At 39.4% G+C, this 27,143-nt stretch overlaps 2 protein-coding genes across 2 annotated transcripts; both read right to left on the reverse strand.

Annotated features, from left to right (window-relative positions):
• Positions 1-2,370: 2,370 nt before the first annotated feature.
• Positions 2,371-6,265, reverse strand: LOC106156643 (uncharacterized). The gene is made up of 3 exons (XM_086998559.1): positions 5,916-6,265; positions 5,374-5,575; positions 2,371-3,701 (listed from the first exon to the last, which is right to left on the reverse strand). Exons 1-3 carry the CDS (start codon positions 6,263-6,265, stop codon positions 2,517-2,519), a joined length of 1,737 nt encoding a protein of 578 aa, XP_086854685.1. The 3' UTR covers positions 2,371-2,516.
• Positions 6,266-22,092: 15,827 nt separating this feature from the next.
• LOC147759144 (uncharacterized) lies at positions 22,093-23,686 on the reverse strand. Its single transcript, XM_086998560.1, has 2 exons — positions 23,461-23,686; positions 22,093-22,628 (listed from the first exon to the last, which is right to left on the reverse strand). Exons 1-2 carry the CDS (start codon positions 23,684-23,686, stop codon positions 22,093-22,095), a joined length of 762 nt encoding a protein of 253 aa, XP_086854686.1.
• Between the last annotated feature and the right edge of the window lie 3,457 nt (positions 23,687-27,143).

The following is a 27,143-nucleotide window of genomic DNA, read 5'->3' on the forward strand; positions in this document are numbered from 1 at the left end:
CACATATTCCTTAAAGTGCTCCAAAACTTCCTCTTCTGTCAGGTGATAACGATTCAGTTCATACTTGTGGCGGCCATATTTGTTTTGTGGGTTTTCTTTCACATACGCCTCCATTTTGTCTTTCCCTTGGTTGGTCAGTTCCAGGCCAAAGTGATCGTATATTTTCTTCACAACATCCATGGGTGATATAACGAGGTCGTCATATGCAATATCGATGAATCTGTGCTCTAGCGCCGGGTGGTTCTTCCTAAACTTCATCATCTCTATTCCACCGTGGAGGAATGCCCAATTCAACACTTCCTTTCCAAGTTGCTCTAAATCTATATCACACTGTTCATAGGCTACGAGTTTGAAAGTTTCACGGAGAGAACAAAAAGAAGCAAGGGATGTACACGGATTGCGGTAGGTGTGAACGAAGATTGCGTCGGGATACACATTCAGCAGGGCATCCAAATACAAACTATGAACATTATCTTTAAAGATTATTCGTTTATCACCGTTCACAGATTCTGAAATTAAAACCAAACTTGTTTTAATCCTGACAAAAAACGTTCACTATATTCCCATTTATAATCTTTAACACTGTATCGCTTTGCCCAGACAATAATAGGAATATATAAACTAACTAACTAGCCATTGGGTTCGTGATAAAAATAGATGACAGTGAGAGGTGTGACAAATTTAGTTAAAAGCGTAAAAAATTGGAAAAAAGAAATCTGCATTACGCAGTCATTAATGTACAGAAGCAGATATAAGTTGGTAAAAAATAGCAAAAACAAACCTCTGCTATGAAGTATAAGCTGAGTCTGTTGTTTATGGAAACGATAAGCCTCAACCATGTCATCAATGGTCCGCGCTTCCATCCACTTCATATACTCTTTACAGTTGCCGCCTAGGATAAGGTTTAGTTTGAAGACACCAATGTTGTCAAACAAAAGGTGGTCTTCCATTGGACCAACAGCTTCCTGGTAGTGCATGGTTTTCATAACAGGTCTGGTTGCGTAACCCCAAGCTGAAAATCGAAAGATTTTTAAAGGTTTATTGAATGCACAATTAAAGACTGTCACAGATATGGCGTTTCCATGATACACACGCAATGTAAACTAGCGGTATGTGTAAATATACGCTTTGTTAATCTCTCTTGTTCAATTTCGACTGCTTGGCTTGCTGATACTGTGAAAGTGAAAAAATGTTTTCTTTAATTTTTGTGCATCTTCTCACAATTCAGAATAAATAAAATATCTATCTATCTATATATCCTACAGTGAATTTTCAAGCACCTGTTCCACTGGGCTTGCGACCCATTGGAGTAAGAATTTTTGCCCACAAATACAAACATTCAAGAATATGGAAGGCAGTAATATTCAAGATTGAACTATCAGTTCGATGTGACGATTAAATAAATTAAATAATAGCGCCAACTTTGAATGGGTGAGAGTTGGCAAAAACTTGTTCTCTGATAGGTAACAAGACGACAATGTTTGTGTATATTGCTTACCTAGTCTTTGTGTAATTTCTATAACCCTCGGGTCCGCCTCGACAGGGGCGCCATCTATAATTGGTCGCAAAACTTCATAAAACTTCAGGGATGTATTCTGCGGATCGGAGAATAACAGGTTTTGGAGGAAACTTGTGCCAGAGCGCGGAGGACCAATTATGAAAATCGGCCGTTTGATATGTATCTGAATAAAAAATATTATACGTACTTGAATACATTCAATCGTTCAATAAAAAAATAAGCATGTACCATAAGGCATTTCAGGCCCGTGGGCTGTATGTCTGTGATTGTAGGGGGGGGGGGAGGTTGCCAGTCCCATAATTTTCTTTGGTGGGATCTTCAAAAAGCTTAAGATTTTCCCAGTTTATCTAAAAACTCCCACTTTTCCTTCGGTCAGTACAAATAAATGGTTGCATGTAAGGTTTATCATATAATTAAAAAATTAAACGAAACTTACCGAAGTTGAAGTTTGATTGTAATTCTACTTCATCGCTGGAAAGGAATGTAGGAATCACATGAGATAGCGCAGGCGTATCGGACTTCAGTTTTGAACGCAGTTAATCCAATGGTCGAAAGTGTACTGCACGAAGGCCTAAATTGTAATGACCACTTGACTGCTGTCTGTAAACTTCCTGAAAAATTGTATTACTGGGAGGGCTAAGTACCCTAGGGTGGGCATGTGATTCCTACATTCCTTTCCAGCGATGAAGTAGAATTACAATCAAACTTCAACTTCGGTAAGTTTCGTTTAATTTTTTAATTCTACTTCATCACTGTCAAGTTCATTACGGAACCACATGAGATTTTAAAAGCTCTGAGGCCATTGTGATTACCCCACAAAAATTAAAACAACACCTGCAGCATAAATTTGATATGTGTATTTGTGTATAACAATATAGCCAATATACATGTAGTACATTTTAAAACACTGAATATTGAATATCTTTCAGTTGCCACTTAGCGTCTGTTTGTTTATACATAAATAATGTCAGCGTCCACTGTTCACTGTAATAAAGCTTCAAACTTTTGTCATTGTTTCTAAAACTTTGGAGTCCATTTTGACAATATGTTTAGTTTTATTATAGAACGTGGCGAATGTACTTGCGTTTGCCCAACCAACATGCTTTAATATTTCGTCAATAGGGCATCCCATTAATGCTGCCGCTGATGTCGACGCGGCGCGTGTGCTATGTGCTGAATAAACACTAGTGTCTATTCCACTGTCGGCTAAAACTTGTTTAATCCAGCGAGAAATGGTCTCTGCTGAAACTGCCAAGTGTGGTTTTTGATAGCTGATAAACAACACGTTTGATTTTCTCAAAGGAGCTGTTTCAGTTACGTACGTCTGAAGATGGTGCACTATGCACAGTGATTTATCTGTATAAGCTGATAATGCTATCTGGGATAAATGATGTCCAGGTTTACTTTGCTTTAAAAGCACATCAATGTGAAACTCTACGCTGGACTCGGTTAATTTCATGTTGTCCACAGTTAATGCACGGAGCGTTTGCACCCGTTGTCCGGAAAGCAGTGCTAACAGCATTACGGTTTTCAGTGTTAATTGCTTCAAAGGCAGTCCGTCAACATGCATGTCTCTCAGCTTCCCCAGAACAATTGAGGCATCCCAGACCGTTGTGTAACGAGGGAGAGAGGGTTTCCTGTTAAACACACCCTTCATGAATCTTTTAACTATTGGGTGTTGCCCCACTTGCACGTGGTCGCTGTCAGTAATAATAACGATGGAAGATAAGGCACTCTTGGCCGTGTTTATGGCAGAGTATCCAATGTTTTGCTCATACAACTCTGTAAGGAAAATTAGAATATTGTTTATAGTTGTGTGAAACGGATTAATTTTCCGTCTATTACAGTACTCGTGCCATCGTTTAAGATAACAGTCATATTGCTTAGATGTGCTTGGCCTCCAAGAGGATAACAGTATCTCGGCAACATTCTGCGGAATCTTTCGCTCCTCGAACGATCTCCTGATAAGAGGCATATGAGCAGATTTAACTTGTCCCATATTTTGTGAATTTCCTTCGTTCCCGGTAGTTGAAGAAGGTCTTTCCGCTTGGGAACATAAATTGGCGGCGCAATTAACATGTTCAGCGCTGTTGTGTAATACGACTGAGTCGGCCAGTTGGGAAACACAACTATCCCTGTTACTTGCTCTAATGTCATCTTTTGTAGTACTGCCGGCATCAAACTGAAAGGTGGGAAACAGTAAACTGATAAATTTCCCCATGGGATTGAAAAAGCGTCAACAGCAAAAGATTGAGGTTCAGGTCTCCATGAGACATATTTGTCTAATTGATGATTAAGCCTAGTGGCAAACATATCAATGGTTGGTACAAATTGTAGTAATTCAAGGGCTTTGTTAAAGACAGAGCAATTCAACATCCACTCTTTCTCACAGTGGAAATGTCTGCTTTCATAATCTGCTTTGACATTAACTATACCCGGTATATGTGATGCGCTTAGCCAAATGGATCTTTCGGTAGCCCACATCCAAATATTTCTTGCAATTGCATTACATTCCAAAGATCTACTGCCCCCCTGCTCTCTTATGTAAGCAACGGCAGTGGTGTTATCCATCAATAGTTTGATGTGAATGTTTTTCTTATCGTTACAGAGTGCCTGAAGTGAAAACTGAGCTGCCTGAAGCTCGAGAAAGTTTATATGATGATCAGACTCTGAAGGTTTCCACTGACCACCTGTTTTGATGTTCAATTCTCGACAATAACAACCCCAACCCATTGTACTGGAATCTGTTTCAAGAGTTAGATCGGGGTTTCTTACTGTGACTGGTGCTTTTGAGCCTTTTAAGCAACTAATCCACCACCTTAAATCACTTACAGCCATATCTGATATATTAACTTTTGCATCAAAGTTTCCTTTGGCATCTTTTAAAGCTGCTATTTTATCATTTTCCAACTGTCTGTAGAAAAGTTTCCCATTAGGAACGGCGGGGAAGGTCGCAATTAAATTTCCTATAATGGTACACAATTCTCTTATAGTTGGAGACGTTTTCTTCAAGAAAGAATTACAAAGATCAATTATCTTGCAACTTTTGGAGTCAGATATTGCCACAGTCATATCTACAGAGTTCAGAATAAATCCTAAAAATTCTATAGATTGTGTAGCTTGAAACACCGATTTTTCCGGATTTATGACAAAGCCACATTGAGTAAGCATTTCGATCGTAGCTTTAACGTTTTTGTTGCAAGCTTCAATGCTCTCTCCTTGTAAATATGTGTCATCTATATATACTACGGAGAGATACCCGCTTTTCCTTAAGCAAGAGAAAATTGGCTTAAGAACCCGGGTGAAGACCCTGGGGCTTATATTGAGGCCCATTGGACACGCCCTGTACTGGTATAACTTTGATTTCCATTGGAATTTTAAGTATTTTTGATATTTTTCAGAGACAAATATGCAATAATATGCATCAGAGAGATCAATACTTGATTGCCAGCAGTTAGGCGTCATCATCTTAATTGCTGTTTGCAATGAATCCATTTTAAAATGGTGATTATCAATGCACTCATTTAACTCTTTTAGATTACAAATGAGTCGGTATTTCCCGCTCTTTTTCATTCTCAAAATAATCTCTGTATTTCCTTTTCTATTTCTACGGTTTCAGAGGCATTGAATTTTGCCTCCCTTATTGGTCTTGCCTGCACTGGCATTACACGGAAATCTAGTTCCATGCCTTTAATTATTCTTAATATTTCTTTGTCGGAGGTTATAGATCTCCATTCGTCTATAAAATACCGTAATCTGCCTCCTTCAAAAGTAAGAATATCATAGTTAGCCTTTTTAACGGCATCTAAAATAAACAGTGAAAATTCACTTTTAAATGTTTCTAGAGTCCTCACCTTCATAGTGGGTTCTACTCTTTCTTGAACTTCTTTCCCCTTCTCACGCCACTCGGCCCTGGTTTGTTGAACCAGTCCTGGGGGTGTCCCTCTCGGGAATTGTAGCCCTGTCCGTGCCGGGGGTTGTACCCCGGCCTCTTCCAGTTTTTTGGCTGGTACGGTTGGACCGCGTCCCGACCCACCTTGTCCATTTCCCGTATATCTTTGACGGATTTTGGCAGGTCGTCACCAAATAGTAAAGAGGTTACGGGTATGTTGGCATCGCATAACCCGGCGTGATCGCTTTTAAGCACGGGCCGCAGTAATTCCCGCCTTTGTAGCGACACTGACGTGTTCGCATGCCCGAGCAGAAATACGGCATCTAAACATGCGCGTATGGATTGTTCTGTCGAAGGCTCGGCGGGTTTGCTTAGCAAGTTTTCCGCAACGGATAACATTGCAAAGGTGCTTTTAGTGATAGCACTTTGGATGGAAGAAAATCTCAGATCTCTTTTCTTGAGATAGTTCTGTTTACGCATTCTGCGCCAAATTTCTTTGTTAACCCGAGGCACTGTGGCCTCAAGTACAACTCCTTCTTCTTTTTTACTTTTTCTGTCGCCAGTGGCTTAGAAAAAGCTTTATTGGCAATTTCAGCCAATTTAGCGCTTATATTCGGCCCAGTATCCTCCTCATCTTCAAATGATGCGCTTACATCTTCTAAGACAGCAGTACTGTGGCTCGCAACGTCGTCTTCGTCCTGATGGTCCATAGGACTGTCAATATCGGAGCAGGAGGAGTCGTCTCCTTCCTCTCCTTCAAAGACCGTCGCAGAGCGTTTGGCGGGTTTGTTTTCGGCTGCCATTGTCGCCCAAACCTCGCCCATTTTCTGTATATTGGAGGCAACAGCCTCCATAGTGCCCTTAAGGCCATCTATTGCTGAGAAAATGTTTCTCGATTCAGAGGGGGTAATACCCACCCCTGGCCCCAGTAGGGCGTCTTCTTCTTGAGAAGAAATATTGAAGGTTTCCATCAAAAAATGAAAAAACCGCGTAGGAAGAATTGTTATGCGTCCGTCTGGAAGTCCAGTTGGTTGCGCACTGAAGTCCGATACGCCTGCGCTATCTCATGTGGTTCCGTAATGAACTTGACAGTGATGAAGTAGAATATCAATAACCCTCTCCCCAACTCAGCATACAACCCTAACATGTTCTGGGCTGCATACACTATGTACAGTATTGCTTTGACATGGGACGTCTTCACGTCAAGTGCCATATACACAACTGATGCAGCTTGTACCGGTGTAACGTGACAGAGAGTTCCCCATAATGGAGTGTCCGCTTCCAATTCATTTGCACAGGTACGGCTCGCCTTAGATTTTGACCCACTTAAGCTAGGTCAACCTTATAACAATTATAACTAAATGGAGGGCTGACTCTCTGTTACACGGACCCTCAATTTCGTTTCACTGGGGTCCCAAATAATTAGTACAGGTTAGGGCAAGTCCCATGTATTTGACCCACTTAGGTCAGGCGAACCCTTACCATTATAACTAAATGGAGGGCGGACTTTCTGTTACATGGACTCTCAGTCTCGTTACACCGGTTCAATTTAAGTGATTGACATTTTTTTACTTTTATTAAAATAGTCTTGATATAACAACATGACGTTAATAAAACCTTTTGAAGCGATCACTTTACCAACTCTGAATCTCTAATCAGTATCCCTTGGAACAACTAAACAGCTGGGATCGAACTTTCGAAGACATTGTGACTTCACACACACACACACACACTCGCACACACACACACACACACACAGCACCTTGTAGCATCATGTACGCATGGTGGAACCTCGTAAAGTGACCTGATTCAGTGTACCCCAGCTCGATTTGAAAAGGTCGGTGTGGGTCATAAATATAATGTTACAATGTCACATTCCGGTACCTTTGTGGAATGTTAGTCTTAACGCTGTAGAGGTTTTTAAAGGCTTCGTTCTTAATCTTTCCGTTTACTAGACAAAAACAACTCTCATTAAACTTTAAGACATCTACAAGACTGTGGAAATAAAGACATAATCTAATGAGAAATTTACCACCACAGATGTCAAGAGAACCACCTCTTCATTTTTCAAAAAGTTAGTTTCTTCGCGTACTTACCTTGCTTAAATCAACTGAAACCAGTCGTCTTGATATTGCTAGTCTGTTGTTAAGGACATCAACCCAGCGTCTTTCAATCCCCTGTCTTCCTACCGAAGTTACAACTTTGTCTTCACGAAAGCACCTCAGTAATAAGGTAAATCCTTCATACCACCAGTGACCGGTGAGGGTATCCGAAAACAGCAACTCACGGTCTTCTTCAGAGAAATGACTTAAAATACTTTCCTCTGTGAGAGGAATAGTTTGTCCTTGGGACATTGTTCAATATTCTCACCGCTAACTCAGTCAGACAGATTGCTCAGTACAGGCAAAACATAAGCCTCAGAAACTTCTATTCTATGCCAAATAGTCGATCTTAAAGTCACCTGCAAGTTGAATGTCCTTCATTTAATGGCATGTAGTCCAAGGCGTGGCCGACATGTCAAGGGCAGCTCACGACAATGAACCAATGTGTCTGATTGGCCGAGAAGTGCTGAATGTGAAATGTAGAGACCCATTTACATTACCGTGACAACATTCTGTCTTTCATCGCATCACATAATGTCAGAAATTGACACGAGACGTACAAGGGATATCTGGTTTATGCGTGACGATAAATAGCCATTTAGACGAGAGAGAGAGAGAGAGAGAGAGAGAGAGAGAGAGAGAGAGAGAGAGGGAGGGAGAGAGAGAGAGAGAAAGAAAGAGAAGGAGAGAGAGAGAGTAAACCAGTAATAATTTATTCTGCTAGTTTTCCGGTATTGCCAGGTTATGCTTGCTGAGCTAGTGTTCAGTGGAACCGCGAATCCATCCCTTGAACTTGCTTTGAAACTCGTTTCTGATGTTCTTGCTCTCTCTAGCCAGGGTACAATTATAAATAAGTATGCTATTAGCCCGTCGTACAATATGACTACTACTAAAACAAAAAAGGTATTTGCTAAAGCCCAATTTACTTCTACTACTTAGTTGTCTGTATGTGCAGTTATGTCTTCTAGATCTCTCCTAACAATAGCATGGGAGAGATCATACTGACCTACCGACAATGAGGGTTTCTTCCTCCTGGCATCATATAATGATAGTAAACTTTTCATCAATTGTTCTGTGGCCAAAGTCTGTGTAGTAAAATTGATGATGGAAAACACTCTTTCACGCCCGCCCCCCCCCCCCCCTACACACACACACACACACACACACACACACACACACACACACACACACTGTGGTTCGTTTGAAAGTTATGGTCTTTTTTCCGCATATGTCTCGAATTTCTCTCGTTAGAAGTTGATTATGTGCAGAAAGCATTAGAGCCTGCACGTCTATATGGGTAACATTTCACCAATCTTGGGACATTGCATTCATCCCCATGCACTATACAGGTCACTGCTTAAGCGTGGCGGCAATAAAAACTTATAGCTCCTTTTATTTTTTTATATGTGACTTGGGGTAGAACGTGTACTCAACGTAAAAAAACGATTACAAATTTACGTGGAAGCAACGATCAAAGAAACGTAGCAGCCACGTTATATGTAACGTGGGGCTGAATCGTGTCTTCCACGTAAAAAACGGTTACAAATTTACGTGGGAACATCGTTCAAAGTAACGTTGCTGCCACGTTATATGTAACGTGGGGGTGAAACCTGTATTCCACGCAAAAAAACGGTAACAAATTTACGTGGGAACATCGTTCAAAGGAACGTTGCTGAAACATGTATTCCACATTCAAACCTCTTACAAGTTAACGTGGGATCCACGTTCAAAGTTACGTTGCTGCCACGTTATAAGTAACGTTGGGGTAGGACGTGTATTCCACGCAAAAAAAAAAAAAAAAACGATTACAAATTTACGTGGAAACCACGTTGCTGCTTCGTTACTCGTAACGTAGTGCTGAAACATGTATTCCACGTTCAAACCTCTTACAATTTCACGTGGGATCCAAGTTCAAAGTAACGTTCCTGCCACGTTATATGTAACGTGAGGGTAGAACGTGTATTCCACGTAAAAACACGGTTACAAATTTACGTGGAAACCACTTTCAAAGGAACGTTGCTGCCACGTTATATGTAACGTGGGGGAAGAATGTGTATTTCACGTAAAAATTGGTTACAAATTTACGTGGAAACCACGTTCAAAGGAACGTTGCTGCCATGTTATTCGTAATTTGGAGCTGCAACGTATATCCCAGGTTCAAACCTTACAGATTTACGGGTATTTCACGTTCAAACCTCTTACAAATTTATGAGGGAACGTACCACGTTCAGAGTAACATTGCTGCTACGTTACACGTAACGTGGGGGTCAAACGTGTATTCCACGCAAAAATAACGGTTACAGAGTTACGTTGGTACCACATTTAAAGTAGCCTTGCTGCCACAATCAGTGAGACGTGCTCACCACGTGGTGTCAACGTGGTGTTGCTTGCTGGGAATAACTTGAAGCGTATCGTTTTGCAAAACAGCAGATCCTGTTTCTACTTCATAACAAAGGTGAGTCTTTAAATGGATTTAAGACACAATAAATTGTTTCAGGAAATTTTGATTTCTTTAAATTCATTGAAATGAATAGGCAATACAAAGTTTCAAATACGTTGAGAAAAAATACTACTTTAAATCCATTTTTTAAAACTTATGCTGTATTTTACCACTAATTCTATTTTTATTCGAGAAAAGAACAGTTTTCTTCGACTCTAGAGCCTTTGCTTAAATGATCCAGCAGTCTTAGTATTATATTATATTATATTATATTATATTATATTATATTATATTATATTATATTATATTAGCAGTATTAGTCTGTCGTTGTACAGAGTGCCAAATGTCTCGTGTCCTATCACATAATTAGCCGGGGTTATCTGAGATGGTGTGCAGTTTTTGGCTGAAGACAATATTATCTTTAAATTATAAAGCCGCTTACTAGGAAGATCGTTGCAATCGTTTTCGTCTGAAACCCCATTCGTCAGACCCAATGAGATTGTGTTTTGAAATCACCACACCATCCTCCCACCCAGACAGTATTGCTTGTTAAATTTCTCAGTTTAAGCTTTGAAACAAAAACATTGAAAATACCTTAACAAGCCTAAATCCTGTATACGCCAGTATTTCCTCTAAGTCAATTGTCAATAACTGGCAGTACGTGATGCGTAATTGGATCATTTTGTTTCGTATTCTTTACTTCTAACACATTGACTCATTAAATACAAATATAAGGCTAGCACAGGTATTTGAGATACAGAAGTAGGTGTTTTACCTTTCGTGCTAACAATTCCGGATAATGTCCCAAGAACAACTGATTCCTCTCACAGAGGAAAGCATTTTCAGTCATTTCTCCGAAGAAGACCGTACGTTGCTGTTGTCGGATACCCTCACCGGTCGCTGGTGGTATGAAGGATTTACCTTATTACTGAGGTGCTTTCGTGAAGACAGTGCTTTAACTTTGGCTGGAAGACAGGAGATTAAAAAACGCTGGGTTGATGTCCTTAAAAACAGGCTAGCGATATCTAGACGACTACCCTTAGTTGATTTAAACAAGGTTAGTACACTGTACTTGAACATATGGTATCTACGAAACAGAAGGCATGTTTTGTTGACATCATTGTTCAAAATGCTCTCTTTTTTATATCTCTTTTAATATTTGTCTGTGTCTTTCGGTAAGTCATCATATTGAAACTAAGTGCAATTCCTACTACCTGTAAAGTTTTAGACCCAGAGGCAATTCAACCTGTAGACTACTGGTCAATTGAAAATAATCGGCCTCAACTTTGAAGAGGACAGTCTGCTTTGTGCGTGACTTATTTATCTCAATCTGGTAGACGGATACAGTGTTGAACAAAAGCGGCGTTTTAATCGATTACACAACATTAGATAATAATATGATACATTTATTGTAAGTCTAAAACCCATAAAATACAGGGTTACTACTTAATATGGAATATTATTTTTTGGCGAGTAAATTTTCTACAAAGTATTTATGTTCTCTCTTACTCTTTTAAATCCAAAACTGAGGTGTCACTTTATGTGTAGCCAGGTGTGTTACCTAATTACCATGCTACTTTCGAAACAACTAATGTAAGCAGTTGCATGTTCTGTGGTCAGAAATGTGAGGGGTGGTCTTTTAGGCAATTTCTGCCCTTGTATAAAAACGCATGGGTTTGGTCAATCTTTGGAGTGTATTTAGAGAAGCAACAAAGGGATCGCTCTGAAACTTGTCAGGTACCTTAGAGAAGATATGGTTCGACAGCTAAGCAACGCAGCTTACTATGGGATTCTTGGTCTCAGAGAAAATGGCTAGAAACGGACAGCCATTGCCAGACAACTCAACATTTTTCAGGAACCGTTAGTAAAGTCCTCCAAACAAATGCTACAACAGGGGCATCTACTCCAATACTTCCACCAGGGTGTCCGCGTACCACACCAAGAAGACAGGATCGCCTTCTCCTTAGAGTGCGCCGTGCTGGTCGTACAAAGGCAACCAGTGTCCTCAAAAAAAGAGTGGCAGAATGCCTTTCAAACGCCCGTTTCAAGGTCCCTTGTAAACAAGAGATTACAGCAAGCCGGTTATTTTGCACGAAGGCCAGTAGGGAAACCACTGTTATCAGCAGGTCATACACAGCGACGTCTGCAATGGGCTGGGGACCACGTGCGTTTGCAGCCAAAACACTGGAATCACGTCGTTTTCAGTGATGAGGCCAGATATGGAATTTAGGGGGTTGACTGTCGAATCCGTCCCGCCGACGTGTACGAGGGGCATAAAACGATGATTGTGTACTACCTTGGGTGCAAGCAGGGGGTGGTAACGTCTCTGTTTAGGGAGCATTTCATGCCCAGAACCAGTTGGTTTTTCTAGGAGGCAACCTCAACCAGGGTTCCTATAGAGACATTCTACAGCAAACAATGCTTCGATTTGAAAGAGTCATCTTCAGGAACAACTTTGTGTACCAAGACGACTGTGCAACCCCACATCGAGCTCGCAGAATCACTGTTTTTCTTCAAAACCAATGGGTTCAGCAACTGCCCTGGCCTGCAAACTTCCCAGTAATGAACCCAATTGAAAATCTGTGGGCGGAAGAAACTCAGATAATTAATAGCTATGGTCATCGGCCGGTAAATAGTGATGAAATGCGACAGGCAAATATCACTGCGTGGAATGATATCCCCATCCAAACTCTAAAAAACTTGTCACAGGGTATGGCATTTAGGATGAGGGCGCTGCAAGCGGCTGCTGGAGGTCATCTCCGCTATTGATGACTTTTCATGATTTACTGTAATGATTTCGTTGACTGTGTAACATATCACTGTCCGGAGGCTATCATTTTCTTTCATATCTTAGCTTAAAGTTAATACTGACATCAAACTGTTGATATGGTTTTCTGGGGGTGTTCTTTTCTTTTGAATGACTCTTACGTTAGATTTGATATTATTGACCAAAATATCTCACAATAGAAGACTGGGTATTTTTCTCACTCAGTGATATACTTTTATGATGAATCAAGCCAAAATATATAATCAGCACTCAAAAATAACAATGATAAAAAATATTCCATATTAAGTAGTAACCCTGTATGTTATGTAGACTTAACAATTTAAAAACTAAAAAACAAAGTTAAGATGAATTGAATTAATAAAATATGACCTAAGAGTTTGAGGTAAGATAATGATGTTCAGTTAATATTTCCGAGTTATAAAATGATCTTTAATAAAATTTGTTAAAAAGGTATGTTTTTAAAGCTTTTTTTTTAAATCCTTCACTGAGCTAATGCTTCTCAAGTCCACAGGAAATTTATTCCACTCATGTGGTGCCGCGTACTGGAATGATTTTTCGCCAAAAGATTGTGTTAATAGTCTCGACACCCAAGTTTGAAACCTATCATTTATTATGAATCCCTCACGAAAAAGTCCTATAGGATCCTATAGGAAATTGGCCCAATTCGTAAGGGATGGCCTTCACTGCAGGATACGTTTAAATGCCCAGTTAACATTGCATGACCTCATGGTTCAGCTGGTAATGGCTTGACAGTGTAACCGCTACCTCATATGGCCCTGATATTTCTGTTGTGGGTGTTCTATGTATCTTTTTTAGAGAAAGTCATTTTATGCCCCGCATATTCAATTCATTTTAATGTAGATGTAGGCCTACATGGTGAATACGGGTCCAATCGGTTGTAATGTGTTTCCATTATATGTGTTTGTTATCTGAGTGAACTAGGTTATTGCCCTTGCACTATGGTGTCTGTATGTGTTTGCAATATAATATTTGAAAAAAATATTTTACAAAAAAAAAAAAAAAAAAAAAAAAAAGGGTTTGGTGTTGCTTGTTTGGAAGTAAGAATACCCCACTCTCCAGGTTTCAGAAGATTATTTACGCAAGATGATTTTTTTCCTATTTATTTATTTATTTTTTGGTTCAACGTTGTTTCAACGTTAAAACAACATAATTGGCCCGCTGGGATACTAATACAAAAAAGTATTTTGCCATCGGAATGCCCTGCTGCAATAGGAAACTGTCTTTAGTTCCAAGCACCCGCACTAAGTAATGCAAAGATACAACAAGTAGGGTAAAACATCGCAGCAGACAAACGACATTGATTCACGGTTGAATCAACGTTAATTTTGGTGGATCAACGTTGAATCAACGTAGAATCAATGTCGTTTGCCTGCTGGGATGGTGGTGCCTAGGACGCATTGCCCAGTCATAGAAAGTGATTTAAGGTAATACGCCATATTTAGTTCAAGCTACAGACTTGACATTTAATATGGAATATTTTTTCCAAATCATAAATAATCAGTTTTTTTCCTATTTTGCGGACGGATAAATGAAAATAAGAATTAAAATCGTGTTTTAATAACTTTTGATAATCTGTTAGATGTCATTGTGACATCAGTTCATTAATTGAATTCGCCAGTGAAGCAAACAAAAATGCATTGCCTATTTCAAGTCAAACGCCAACCATTGAAAGCGATATTTTGGATCTCCATATTTTCCAAATCATCATCTTTAAAAGAGTTACACGCCCCACAAAGGCCCCTCATGTCAGTGTCTAGTCACAGCAACAGTCGCTGTTATGCCTGACCTCATCTTCCTGGTACCAGAGCTTTCAAGCGGCAAGGCATTCCTTAGGATAGGTTTTTAGAATTTAATCTGGAATAAAATTCCAGGCAACGGTTAAAACTTGTCCAATTTGGTTCAGTTTTGTTGTAGGAGATGCAGGCCGTTGATTCGGCGACTAATGGCCTACCCACATATTAACTATGTGGTTTCAATTATGGCGATTTTGATGACCGAGGTAGCTGTTCGCTCCCTTGGTTCTGTAAGTTATCTGCTATTTAAATTGCTCTGTGTGAACCGACAATCTCATCGTGCAACCTAAAATTGTTCCTAAGGTGCCCCCTATCAAATGATAGTCAAGTGGTTCCCAGATTATTCCTTTATTTTATTTGGTTCAAGTTTTCATCGATGACTTCCATTGGTGTTTTGGCACCAATGTGGTATCCACTCCAAATATTGACGCTGTCAATGATCCTAGTCACTTCAAAAGCGGCACACGCCTTGTCGTAGACCTCTTCAGGATGTCTGTAAACTCTGTTTTGACCATACAGTTGAAATCTGACCTCAATAAAGAAAAACACGAGGTTTCAATGTTCTACCAAGAAACGGTCATGGTCCCACGATTCATTAGAGAAACAGACTACTCTGTTTTGCTGTTTACAGTGGCTCATTTCTCTAACAAAGACCATGTGTTGCCGTTGTCGGATACTCTCACCGGCCGCTGGTGGTATGAAGGACTTACCTTATTACTGAGGTGCAGTACAGTATACAGTATATATATTTTTTCAGATCCCAATCAGACGACCGATTTTCATAATCGGTCCTCCGCGCACCGGAACTACTTTCCTCCATAAGCTCTTATTCTCCGATCCGCACAACACATGCCTGAAGTTTTATGAGCTCCTGCAACCAGTTGTAGATGCCAATACCGTTGTCGAGGACCCACGAATTTTGAAAACTACACAAAGAATAGGTAAACCACATTACAATGATATTGCCGCTCAATGAGTCTTAAGAATTCCCTATTGTAAGAGTATTAAATAATGAGATTGTACTCCAAAATACCTTCTTTAGAACTATTTTTTTAAAATAAACATTCAATACAGAGTGAAAAAATATTTGTTTTAGCCGAGCTATATGCCAGCATACCGGTTTTGGAAACCATGCACAAGGAGGAGGCTATCGGTCCGGAAGAAGATTATGCTCTATTTGATAACATTGGTTTGTTTAAAGAAAAAATTGTCCAAGGCAACAATTGCATAGAGTATTTAAAATGGTTGGAGGCTCGGACCAACGATGAAATGGTTGAAGTTTATCGTTTCCACAAGCAGCAAAGTCAGCTCATACTTCACAGCAGAGGTGAGTCTTCAATTGGTTTTACCTCACAAATAATTGATTCCCTAAACGTAAAGAGACGAAATACGTTTAAGTATATAAACCACATCTCTCATTCTCATTCCATTTCCATCTCAAACCCTTAAGGAACCGTAGACCTGATTTTCGCGCCAATTCTTGATTGTCCTCGGTAAAAAATACAAATCATTATTAGACCATTCCCTACACTTTCGATAGAAGTATTCTACCATTTTTCATTAAATAAGTGGGCTATTAACGAACCATTATTCATTTGTCTTGATCTGCCATATTTTGTCTGAAATTACAGAAGAAAAATCGAAATTGGTACTTTTATTTCGGTGGTTTCTCATTTTGAAAGTTTGAATTAAAAAGGAAAATAAAATTGCAGGATATGTAGACGTGAACGTAAAATTTAGGGAAAATTTCAAACTAGAATAGTTTGCATAATAATTACGAGAATACGGCATTATTCTTGAAACATTAATACCCATTTCTCAATTTTTGTTGCGGGATTTAAATAGGTTGTCGATTTGTTTTTAGGAGCCGTGAACAGTGATCGGCAAATGGTTTTTAAAGATAATTTCCACAGTCTGTATTTGGATGCCCTACTTAAGGTGTATCCTGAAGCAATCTTCATTCACACCTACCGCAATCCGAGCACATCCGTAGCTTCCCTGTGTTCCGTCTTCGAAGCATTGAAACTTCTTCTCTATAAAGAACATGGCATCGACTTAAAACAACTTGGCAGGGAGGTATTAAACTGGTCATTTTTTCATGGTGGAATAGAAATGATGAATTTTCGGAAGAACCACCCAGACCTGGAGCACAGATTCATCGACATTGCGTTTGACGACCTCGTTATATCACCTATGGATGCTGTGAAGAAAATATACTATCACTTTGACCTGGAACTGACCGACCAAGGGAAAGACAACATGGAGGCGTACGTCAAGGAAAATCCACAAAACAAATATGGCCGCCACAATTACGACCTGAAGCGTTATCACCTGACAGAAGAGGAAGTTTTGGAGCACTTTAAAGAATATGTGGAGAAGTTCAAAATTTCTTGTTGATTATAATTAATTAACTTTTATTACACTTCGTATAGTTGGAATTTTTTAGGTAACGGTACGTTAATAATTAATACCACTTTTTGCTTTAAAGCGTAAGCTTTCCTATACCTTTTTCATAAGTTTATTAGGTGTCATAGTGCCGATAAATATACCATTTTAATCAAAAGCATTGATACCATTAAAAAGATAACAACCATTTGTTTGGGATTAATATTTAACAATAAAACATTGTAAAGACCTTGTTGAAATATAATATGTTCCATTTTACCACCAAAACAGCACTTATCATAATTATATATCATGGAATATGTGCTTGCCATCGGACCACGGCTACACCTTTTTATATAGTAGATTGTTACACAAAATAACTTGTGTTTAATCATGTTAAATATGGTGTCTGGAATAAAAAGCACTGTTTATTAAAACATTCACATGTGATGTGATCATTTGTAAATTAAAGCACATGGAATCAGGGGTGGGACAATCTTTTTGACCAATGTTGAACACCGTATTTTACCACCAAATCTAATTTTATTCGAGAAAAGAACAATTTTCTCCTACTCTTCGACCTTTGCTTACTTAATCCAGCATGGAGAGTGACAAATTTCTCGTGTCCTATCACGAAATTAGCTGGGGTCATCTGAGATGGTGTGCATTTTTTGGCTGAAGACAATGTTATCTTTAAATTATAAAACCGCTTGCTAGAAAGATACGGAATCGTATAAACCCCATTCGTCTGACCCAGTGGGATTGAGTTTTGAATCCCTACACAATCTTTCCACCCAGACAGTACTGCTTGTTAAATTTATCAGTATAAGCTTTGAAACAAAAACATTGGAAATACCTTGACAAGCCTTAATCATGCATACGCCAGCATTTCCTGAAAATCAGTTGTCATTAACAGACAGTACGTGATGCAATTGCCATGCATGGTGACTTAAATGGGTTTCTGTGTTTCACATTCAGCTCTTCAGACACATTGACTCAGTTTCAGGATACGCCTTGGACTAAACCCCATTCAATACGAATAAAAGGCTGGCACAGGTATTAGAGATACAGAAGTAGGTGTTTTACCTTTCGTGCTAACAGTTCCGCATAATGTCCCAAGAACAACCGATTCCTCTTACAGAGGAAAGCATTTTCAGTCATTTCTCTGACAAAGACCGTGAGTTGCTGTTGTCGAATACCCTCACCGGTCGCTGGTGGTATGAAGGATTTACCTTATTATTGAGGTGCTTTCGTGAAGACAAAACTATAACTTTGACAGGAAGACAGGAGATTGAAAAACTCTTGGTTGACGTCCTTGAAAACAGACTAGCGATATTTAGACGACTGCCCTCAGTTGACTTAAACAAGGTTAGTACACTGTACATGTACTGTATATATGGTATCTATACGGTACATAAGGTATGTTTTTTTGACACATATAGGTAGGACAAAAGTGGCGGTTCAGTCGATTGGGCAACAAAACGTGTGTCGACACTTTAGTTTTGGACCTATAATTTGTTATTGATGGTCTTCACTGCAGGATACGTTCAAATGCCCAATAAACATCAACCTCGTGGCTCAGCTGGTGATTACTGTAATTATACTTGAATACGAAATTGTCAGTCGGATATCAGTAGGGGTGGGCAAATGACAATTAAAAAAAAACAGGTGGATCCTATGGCCATTTTTGCTGCTGAACACAAATCTGACAATTTTTTTTACCAAATATATGCTACTATGTTCTTTTAAAATCGATCACTTATTCTAAAGTATATCGTTTTATAGTGCAAAAGGTAAATTGCTAGGACCCAACGAGAGATCGCATTCGTTCTGGTGACTGCTTAAACAGGGGGCAAGGTCGTTGTCGTGATGGACTGACGTGCCTCATCCGGAATTCGAACTCGTGACTTCTCGTTACCATGGTTGGTGACGCTTTGTATTGTTTTTTTTTGCATCCAAGCACGCTACCGACTGCGCCGTGACTGACCCGCCCACCCTCCGTAGATACGAGTTTTCTCTTCTAGTAATCAAAAGCAAATTTTACAGATTAGTTTTAGGAAAAAAAAACATTAGAGGCATTTTGCTGGGTCTCGAACCAGTGGACAAGGATACAGTCATGCACAAGTCAACGGGGTTACCACGGAGCCACAGACGCTTCGTTGGTGAGTGGTGGATCAAATGGGAATATTCTAGCTTGTCAGGGAGAGGGCCAGTTTGGATGTACATGCGTATATTTTTGCTATTTCAATCGATAATCCGGGTGCCCTAGTTCAACCCGGGCAACCCCAGTCCTCGACCAAGGTTTTTCATGCCCGTTAAGTTCATGCTTTTTTGATTTCATTGTTTGTTGTCCTTTGTCACGACTCTGTGTGTGCGCGTGACGTTGTATATGTGCGCACGCATGTTTATACGTCGCTCATTCTTCTTTGTTACGTTAAAATGATACATACGTTACCGATATATACGTTACCGTGATCCGTGTAAATATTTATTTATTTTATTTACATTGGTTTGTCTTTCGTTTTGTGGGCCAACACTTTAAGGCAGAAGTGTTTTGTGCCCACAAAACAAAAGACAACCTATGTAAATAGAATAAATGTATATTTACACGCTTCATGGTAACGTATGTATCATAATAACGTAACAAAGAAGAATGAGCGACGTATATACATGCGTGCGCACATGTACAACGTCGCACGCATCCACAGTGTATCACCAAAAGACAACAAAGAATGAAAACAGAAAACAATACCTTCACGTTTTTTGTTTACGTATTTATTGATAACGTAGACCTATCCATTATATAAACAATTTCAACAAACTTTTTCAAGACAAGTAATCTTTACTTGCCCTGCTTTTTCATTTTATTGTCTTGTTCTATACCGTAAGAAAATGCGTTTGCTCACAAAACGGATAATGAGCGTATATTGTAATTAAAACGTTCAAATGTGCAGAAAACTGGTGTGTTATCCATTCAAGCAATTGCGTCGATGCGAATTTCGAGTAAAACATATTTGGCAAATAATTCCGCCCAGAAGATTTTTTTTTTGGGGGTGAACGCGGTTAACAGGTGGTATGACGTGTTGTTATACCTGAAGCTACTGAATCAATTCAAGGTCGATCGGTTGGTGGTATGACGTGCTGTTATACCTGAAGCTACTGAATCAATACAAGGTCGATCGGTTTCATTGCTTATCCGCTGGAAATGTTCCTAGTTATATGAGTTCAGATGTTTTTAGTTTCATTTTACTTTGGAACGAGATCCACAGCTGTTCACACCTTGGCGGTTTCAGATTTGAGTAGATTTTACTCTTTCATTGTTGACTGTGGAGTTGCCCCGGGTACTGAATGAACATATGAACCGTCTCGAGAAGCATGGACCCAAGATAGGAAGGGGGTGCATAAAAAGACAAAACGTAGTTTACAACTGGTAAAAGCAATAGCGGCGGGGCGACATTTGTAAAAAACGGATGACAGGATAGGCTCTATACGGGGTTAGGAATAGCTCAATGCAAGTTTGATCGGTGGCGTAGCTGGAAAAAGATAGAGCTCAATGACCATGCCCACGTCATATTATTGACGGCGCAGACTTTATGCTAATATGTTCTTTTTACATCGGTCACGTATTCTAAATTATATCGTTTTATTGTGTAAAAGGTAAATTGTTAGGACCCACGAGAGCCCTCATTCGTTCTGGTGACCGCCCGATAGGGGGGCAAGGTCGTTGTCGTGATGGACTGACGTGCCTCCACCGGGATTCGAACTCGTGACTTCTCGTTACCATGGTTGGTGACGCTTTCTATTGTTTTTTGCATCCAAGCACGCTACCTACTGCGCCGTGACTGACCCGCCCACCCTCCGTAGGTACGAATTTCCTCTTATAGTAATCAAAAGCAAATTTTACAGATTACTTGTAGGAAAAAAATATTAGAATCATTTTGCTGGGTCTCGAACCAGCGGACAAGGATAGACTCACGCACAAGGCAACGGAGTTACCACAGAGCCACAGAAGCTTCGTTGGTGAGCGGTGGATCAAATGGAAACTTTCTACCTTGTCAGGGAGAGGGCCAGTTTCAGACCATCTGCAAAACAAATACGGCCAGCATACGTATGATTTGAAACGCTATCATCTGACAGAGGAAGAAGTGTTGGAATATTTAAAAGAATTTGCGGAGTTTTGCAGACCTCAGTAATGAAATTGACCCTGTGGAATGTTTTTTATCCTGCTGTTATCAGACAGTTGGGATCCACAACAATTTCAAATTTCAATGAATTTTTCTGTTGATTGAAGCAATTCAATATATGCATGGGTTATCATTATATACTTCATTATTCATTTATTTCATACACTCATGCCAGAAAAAAAAAGATTAAATCAAGTTACAAAGATATGGAGTAAATAAAGACAAGGACACACGCGATCCCAACCATACAGAAATAAAATGATACTCCAATAATGTTTCGTCTTTTGATAACTTTTTGCATAGCTGATTTTAAGTTATAAAGCATTCACTTACAGCGTAAATTTGGATCTCCATATTTTACTAGTTACCAACTGTTAAAGAGTTACACGCAACACAAAGGGCATTAATTTCACATTGCATGTCTTATCACAGAACACGTCATTGGTGTGGTTCTGGTCCCATGTTGCTGCCACCAGCTCTCTAAACCGTTGTGACAGGCATAGTAGTCCTAAGAATGGTGGTCCGGGGTCCCACAGCATTAGTACAGGTTAGGGTTGGTCGTAGTATTGGGGTTAATATATGGGACGAATTTTACCAGTGCAAAGTAATGGGGAACAGCTTTCAGCTTAAAGCAGACTACTATTCCTGTCACATAAACAGATGTAGGACCCAACTTATAGGTATTTGCGTTGTAAGAGACTTGCTTGGTTGGCTATTTGATGCAAATTTCTCTTGGTGTACGTTCTATAGATGCGATATGTACATGTACAGCGTACTAACCTTTTATATGTCAGTTGACAGCAGTCAATTAGATGTCGCAAGTCTGTTTTAATTTAAGCGTAAGATAATAAATTAGCATGAGAATTTATACTCCTGCACATTTAAGCACAGGGTGCGATAGTTTAAATTACCAACATAAAGTTACCTTCAAAATTCCAACTCTGACGACTGATAAAAGTTAACACTGATTATGAACATGGTATTTTGTACTCCTCCACATATCCTTTAAAGTGCTCCAAAACTTCTTCTTCTGTCAGGTGATAACGCTTCAGGTCGTACTTGTGGTGGCCATATTTGTTTTGTGGATTTTCCTTCACATACGCCTCCATGTTGTCTTTCCCTTGGTCGGTCAGTTCCAGGCCAAAGTTATCGTATATTTTCTTCACAACATCCATGGGTGATGTAGTAAGGTCGTCATATGCAATGTCGATGAATCTGTGCTCCAGCTCTGGGTGTTGTTTTCTAAAATCCATCATCTCTTTTGTACAGTTGAGGTTTGTAGTCTTTAAAACCTTTCTGCCAATTTGCGTTACGTCGACATCATGTTCCTCAGAAGAAGGCGGCATGAGCTTTTCACGAAGAGAACACAAGGAAGCAACGGTGGAGCATGGATTGCGGTAGGTGTGAACGAAAATTGCATCTGGATACACCTTTAGTAGGACATCCAAATATAGACTGTGGAAATTCTCTTTAAACACCATTCGCAGATCACCGTTCGGAGATTCTGAAGCCAAAACAACAATTTCTTTTAATCCTGCCGTCTAATTCAGTTTTAAGTCTTATCCAGGTAAACATTTGCTCAAAACTGGCATCATGTTCTTCTTATTTGAGGCATACTATTTGCATTTTTATATGACTAGATGTCTTGCAAAGGCAAGTGTTTTTCTAAATTCAGACATCAAAAAGATAAAAATCGTCATTAAAATGTATCTAATGTGAAATCAGGCAGACTGTTGAAATTTAAATGACGTAAGTGCTGGGACGGGTTCAAATGTCTTTCCTCAATTGACACTTTTCATGACAAAAAAACATCTAAGTATCCATTTAGGTTTGAAATGGCATGAGAGTGAGATATGTGGTGTACATACCCAATTATATTAGAGAATAAGAAATACACATTTGAACTGTTTTGTTGGCGGCCATATTTGATTCTAATTTGATTTTAAACAATAATGTTGTGGTCATAGACTGATTTCTATTGCATGAATGGACTGAAATATGGGTATAAGACAAGAGCATATATATATATATATATATATATATATATATATATATATATATATATATATATATATATATATATATGGTTATTGGCTGTCACTTTGTATATTTCACGTTACCCAAGCAGGGATGACTTAAGAATAACTTAAGACTTTTGGTATGGTGATAAAAAGCATTTAAGAAAGTGTGTGGAAATTAAATTCTGTTGTTAATATTGTGTTTTGCCTGGTTGACAATACGGACTATATTAGATAATAAAAAAAAAAACACTTGCACTGTTAAATTATTAACTAAAGAAGAACTTACTTGCAGGATTAAACTAGTCTAAGACTTACCTCTGCCATGTAATATAAGCTGAGTCTGCTGTTTATGGAAACTGTAAGCCTCAAGCATTTCATCGTTGGTCCGTGCCTGCATCCACTTTATATAATCTCCATAGTTACACAGTTGGAGCGCGTAATCCTTGAACACACCGATGTTAAAAAAAAGATAGTGGTCCTCTTCCGGTCCGGTAGCCTCAAAGTTGTGGATGATTTTGAAATCCGGCCTTGTAGCATACATCCTGACTATATAACAATTTTTTCAATTAGTATTTTCGTGCAAACCCAGAGAGCAGTTAGATCGAGTTTTTATATTGCCCAGGCACTATATGATACTTCAACTGTGAATTATTTAGTCTCATTATAAAACAATATTATTTTTGGTGTTGCTTGCCTATTTCTTGTGTAGTTTTCAAAATTCGTGGGTCCTCGGCGTCGGGAGCAACATTTGCAACTGGTTGCAATAGTTCATAAAACTTGAGGCATGTATTCTGCGGATCGGAGAATAAGAGCTTTTGGAGGAAAGTAGTCCCAGTGCGACAGGGACCAATTATGAATATCGGCCGTTTGATTGGTATCTGAAAAAAAGTTCAAACATGTGAACTATCCTCGAAACTATGATTTACGTTCTTGTTTTACCAAACTACGGCTGAAGTTGTGCAAAGATAAGGGTTAAGCATTTGACATACCCAGTCAAAATTTTCTTCGATTAAGATGTTTGTTATTCATGCAATTCACACCTAAACATAAGGATTTGACCCCAGCTCACCACCTGGATCAAAATCCGGCACGCCTCTGGCCAACTACCGAATCAGAAATCCGGCATTTGTACGGCTCATCTGTTTCAGTTATTGCTTTATCCGGTTTTCATAGTTGAAAATCAGTATAACGTAACATGGCTAGTTGGCTGAATAAGTACAATTATCACAGGAAAAAGGTCAATAAGTTGCATTGCAGACCTCTGAATACGTACACTTATCCAACCATATTTGTTACTTTCGGAAATATAGCTGTGGGATTTTGTCCAAAAATTACACGCACACTAATTCATACAAATGCATGTCAAATATAAGGAGTGCTCGAACTTCCGCACACACAACACAATTTTTTTGTCAAACAATGTTGCGCAAATTAAAAATGGTATACAGTATTAATGAAAATGTGCAGCATGTCCAAAAAAGTAAATATATACCTACATACAGATACAGACACCATTGTGCTAGGCCTAGGCCTATAAACTCTTTGACTCAGTAACAGGCCTACCCAAGTACCAGACTCGGCACCTAAGGATCCTGAATTAACCGGTATATCGGACCACGCTACCCGTTTTCAAGGTGTGTGTCAGATCACATTTCGGAGTATCATACCCCAGAACGAATTTTGTAGCACGACTGCGGGCTCATCCACGCTCGGCTGAACAAGCTTAAACTGTACTCTTACTTTAGAGTACTCTATTTTATTGTCTCTATGGGGATATATGGGGACTTTACGACATTCGGTTTGAATGTTTTAACCACTTTTGATAGGGCTTTTTTGCATTGTATTAGATTAATGTGGCAGTCTAAGGTTCATCTAGGTGGCTTTCAAAATTATGCACCCGGTTTTAAAATCATATAGCGATTTTACGACAATCGTTTACTATCCAATCAAGGTGACAGCCGAGCATGCCAGGGCTCATCCTGTCGGTGTTCTAGCTGATACTCCGAAATGCGATCTGACACACACCTTGAAAACGGGTAGTGTGGTCCGATATACCGGTTAATTCAGGATCCTTAGGTGCCGAGTCTGGTAGTTGGGTAGGCCTGAGTTATAAAGCACATGTTATGGAGGTTATATTAGCACTATACGTCGTGTAGATTTGTATCGGAGTAAATGGGAAATGTGGGGCAAAAATTTATTTCGTTCGGAGAAACACAGAAAACCCCAACAGCAATATCAGGGCGATATAAGGAGCTGTTAGACTGTCTGATATCCGGCTGACAATTTCGTATTCAAGTATAATTACAGTAATCACCAGCTGAGCCACGAGGTTGATGTTTACTGGGCATTTAAGCGTATCCTGCAGTGAAGATCATCAAAAATAAATCATAGGTCCAAAACTACCTTATGTACCGTATAGATACCATATATACATATACAGTGTACTAACCTTGTTTAAGTCAACTGAGGGCAGTCGTCTAAATATCGCTAGCCTGTTTTTAAGGACATCAGCCAAGAGTATTTCAATCTCCTGTCTTCCTGCCAAAGTTATAGTTTTGTCTTCACGAAAGCACCTCAATAATAAGGTAAATCCTTCATACCACCAGCGGCTGGTGAGGGTATCCGACAACAGCAACTTACGGTCTTCTTCAGAGAAATGACTTAAAATACTTTCCTCTGTGAGAGGAATAGTTTGTCCTTGGGACATTGTTCAATATTCTCACCGCTAACTCAGTCAGATAGATTGCTCAGTACAGGCAAAACATAAGCCTCAGAAACTTCTATTCTATGCCAAATAGTCGATCTTAAAGTCACCAAAAGTTACCTGCAAGTTGAATGTCCTTCATTTAATGGCATGTAATCCAAGGCGTGGCCGACATGTCAAGGGCAGCTCACGACAATGAACCAATGTGTCTGATTGGCCGAGAAGTGCTGAATGTGAAATGTAGAGACCCATTTACATTACCATGACAACATTCTGTCTTTCATCGCATCACATAATGTCAGAAATTGACACGAGACGTACAAGGGATATCTGGTTTATGCGTGACGATAAATAGCCATTTAGACGAGAGAGAGAGAGAGAGAGAGAGAGAGAGAGAGAAGGAGAGAGAGAGTAAACCAGTAATAATTTATTCTGCTAGTTTTCCGGTATTGCCAGATTATGCTTGCTGAGCTAGTGTTCAGTGGAACCGCGAATCCATCCCTTGAACTTGCTTTGAAACTCGTTTCTGATGTTCTTGCTCTCTCTAGCCAGGGTACAATTATAAATAAGTAAGCTATTAGCCCGTCGTACAATATGACTACTACTAAAACAAAAAAGGTATTTGCTAAAGCCCAATTTGCTTCTACTACTTAGTTGTCTGTATGTGCAGTTATGTCTTCTAGATCTCTCCTTACAATAGCATGGGAGAGATCATACTGACCTACCGACAATGAGGGTTTCTTCCTCCTGGCATCACATAATGATAGTAAACTTTTCATCAATTGTTCTGTGGCCAAAGTCTGTGTAGTAAAATTGATGATGGAAAACACTCTTTCACGCCCGCCCCCCCCCCTACACACACACACACACACACACACACACACACACACAATATGGTTCGTTTGAAAGTTATGGCCTTTTTTCCGCATATGTCTCGAATTTCTCTCGTTAGAAGTTGATTATGTGCAGAAAGCATTAGAGCCTGCACGTCTATATGGGTAACATTTCACCAATCTTGGGACATTGCATTCATCCCCATGCACTATACAGGTCATTGCTTTTAAGCGTGGCGGCAACAAAAACTCATAGGTCCTTTTATCATTTTTTATATGTAACTTGGGGTAGAACGTGTACTCAACGTAAAAAAACGATTACAAATTTACGTGGAAGCAACGATCAAAGAAACGTAGCAGCCACGTTATATGTAACGTGGGGATGAATCGTGTCTTCCACGTAAAAAACGCTTGCAAATTTACGTGGGAACATCGTTCAAAGTAACGTTGCTACCACGTTA

This window comes from Lingula anatina, unplaced genomic scaffold (genome assembly GCF_051362555.1).
Source record: "Lingula anatina isolate TDL-2025a unplaced genomic scaffold, LinAna3.0 unanchor82, whole genome shotgun sequence".
In the NCBI taxonomy this organism is placed as follows: domain Eukaryota; kingdom Metazoa; phylum Brachiopoda; class Lingulata; order Lingulida; family Lingulidae; genus Lingula; species Lingula anatina.

Excerpts from the sequence above, each read along its gene's own strand:
- LOC106156643 (XM_086998559.1), bottom strand. The coding sequence starts at position 6,265 with ATGGAGGCTGTTGCCTCCAATATACAGAAAATGGGCGAGGTTTGGGCG. Across the intron at positions 5,576-5,915 it reads TTGAGGCCACAGTGCCTCGG|ATATACGGGAAATGGACAAG; the intron begins GTTAACAAAGAA and ends AATCCGTCAAAG. Across the intron at positions 3,702-5,373 it reads GAGTAGAACCCACTATGAAG|TTTGATGCCGGCAGTACTAC; the intron begins GTGAGGACTCTA and ends CCCACCTTTCAG.
- LOC147759144 (XM_086998560.1), bottom strand. The coding sequence starts at position 23,686 with ATGTATGCTACAAGGCCGGATTTCAAAATCATCCACAACTTTGAGGCT. Across the intron at positions 22,629-23,460 it reads GCTTATATTACATGGCAGAG|AATCTCCGAACGGTGATCTG; the intron begins GTAAGTCTTAGA and ends TTTTGGCTTCAG.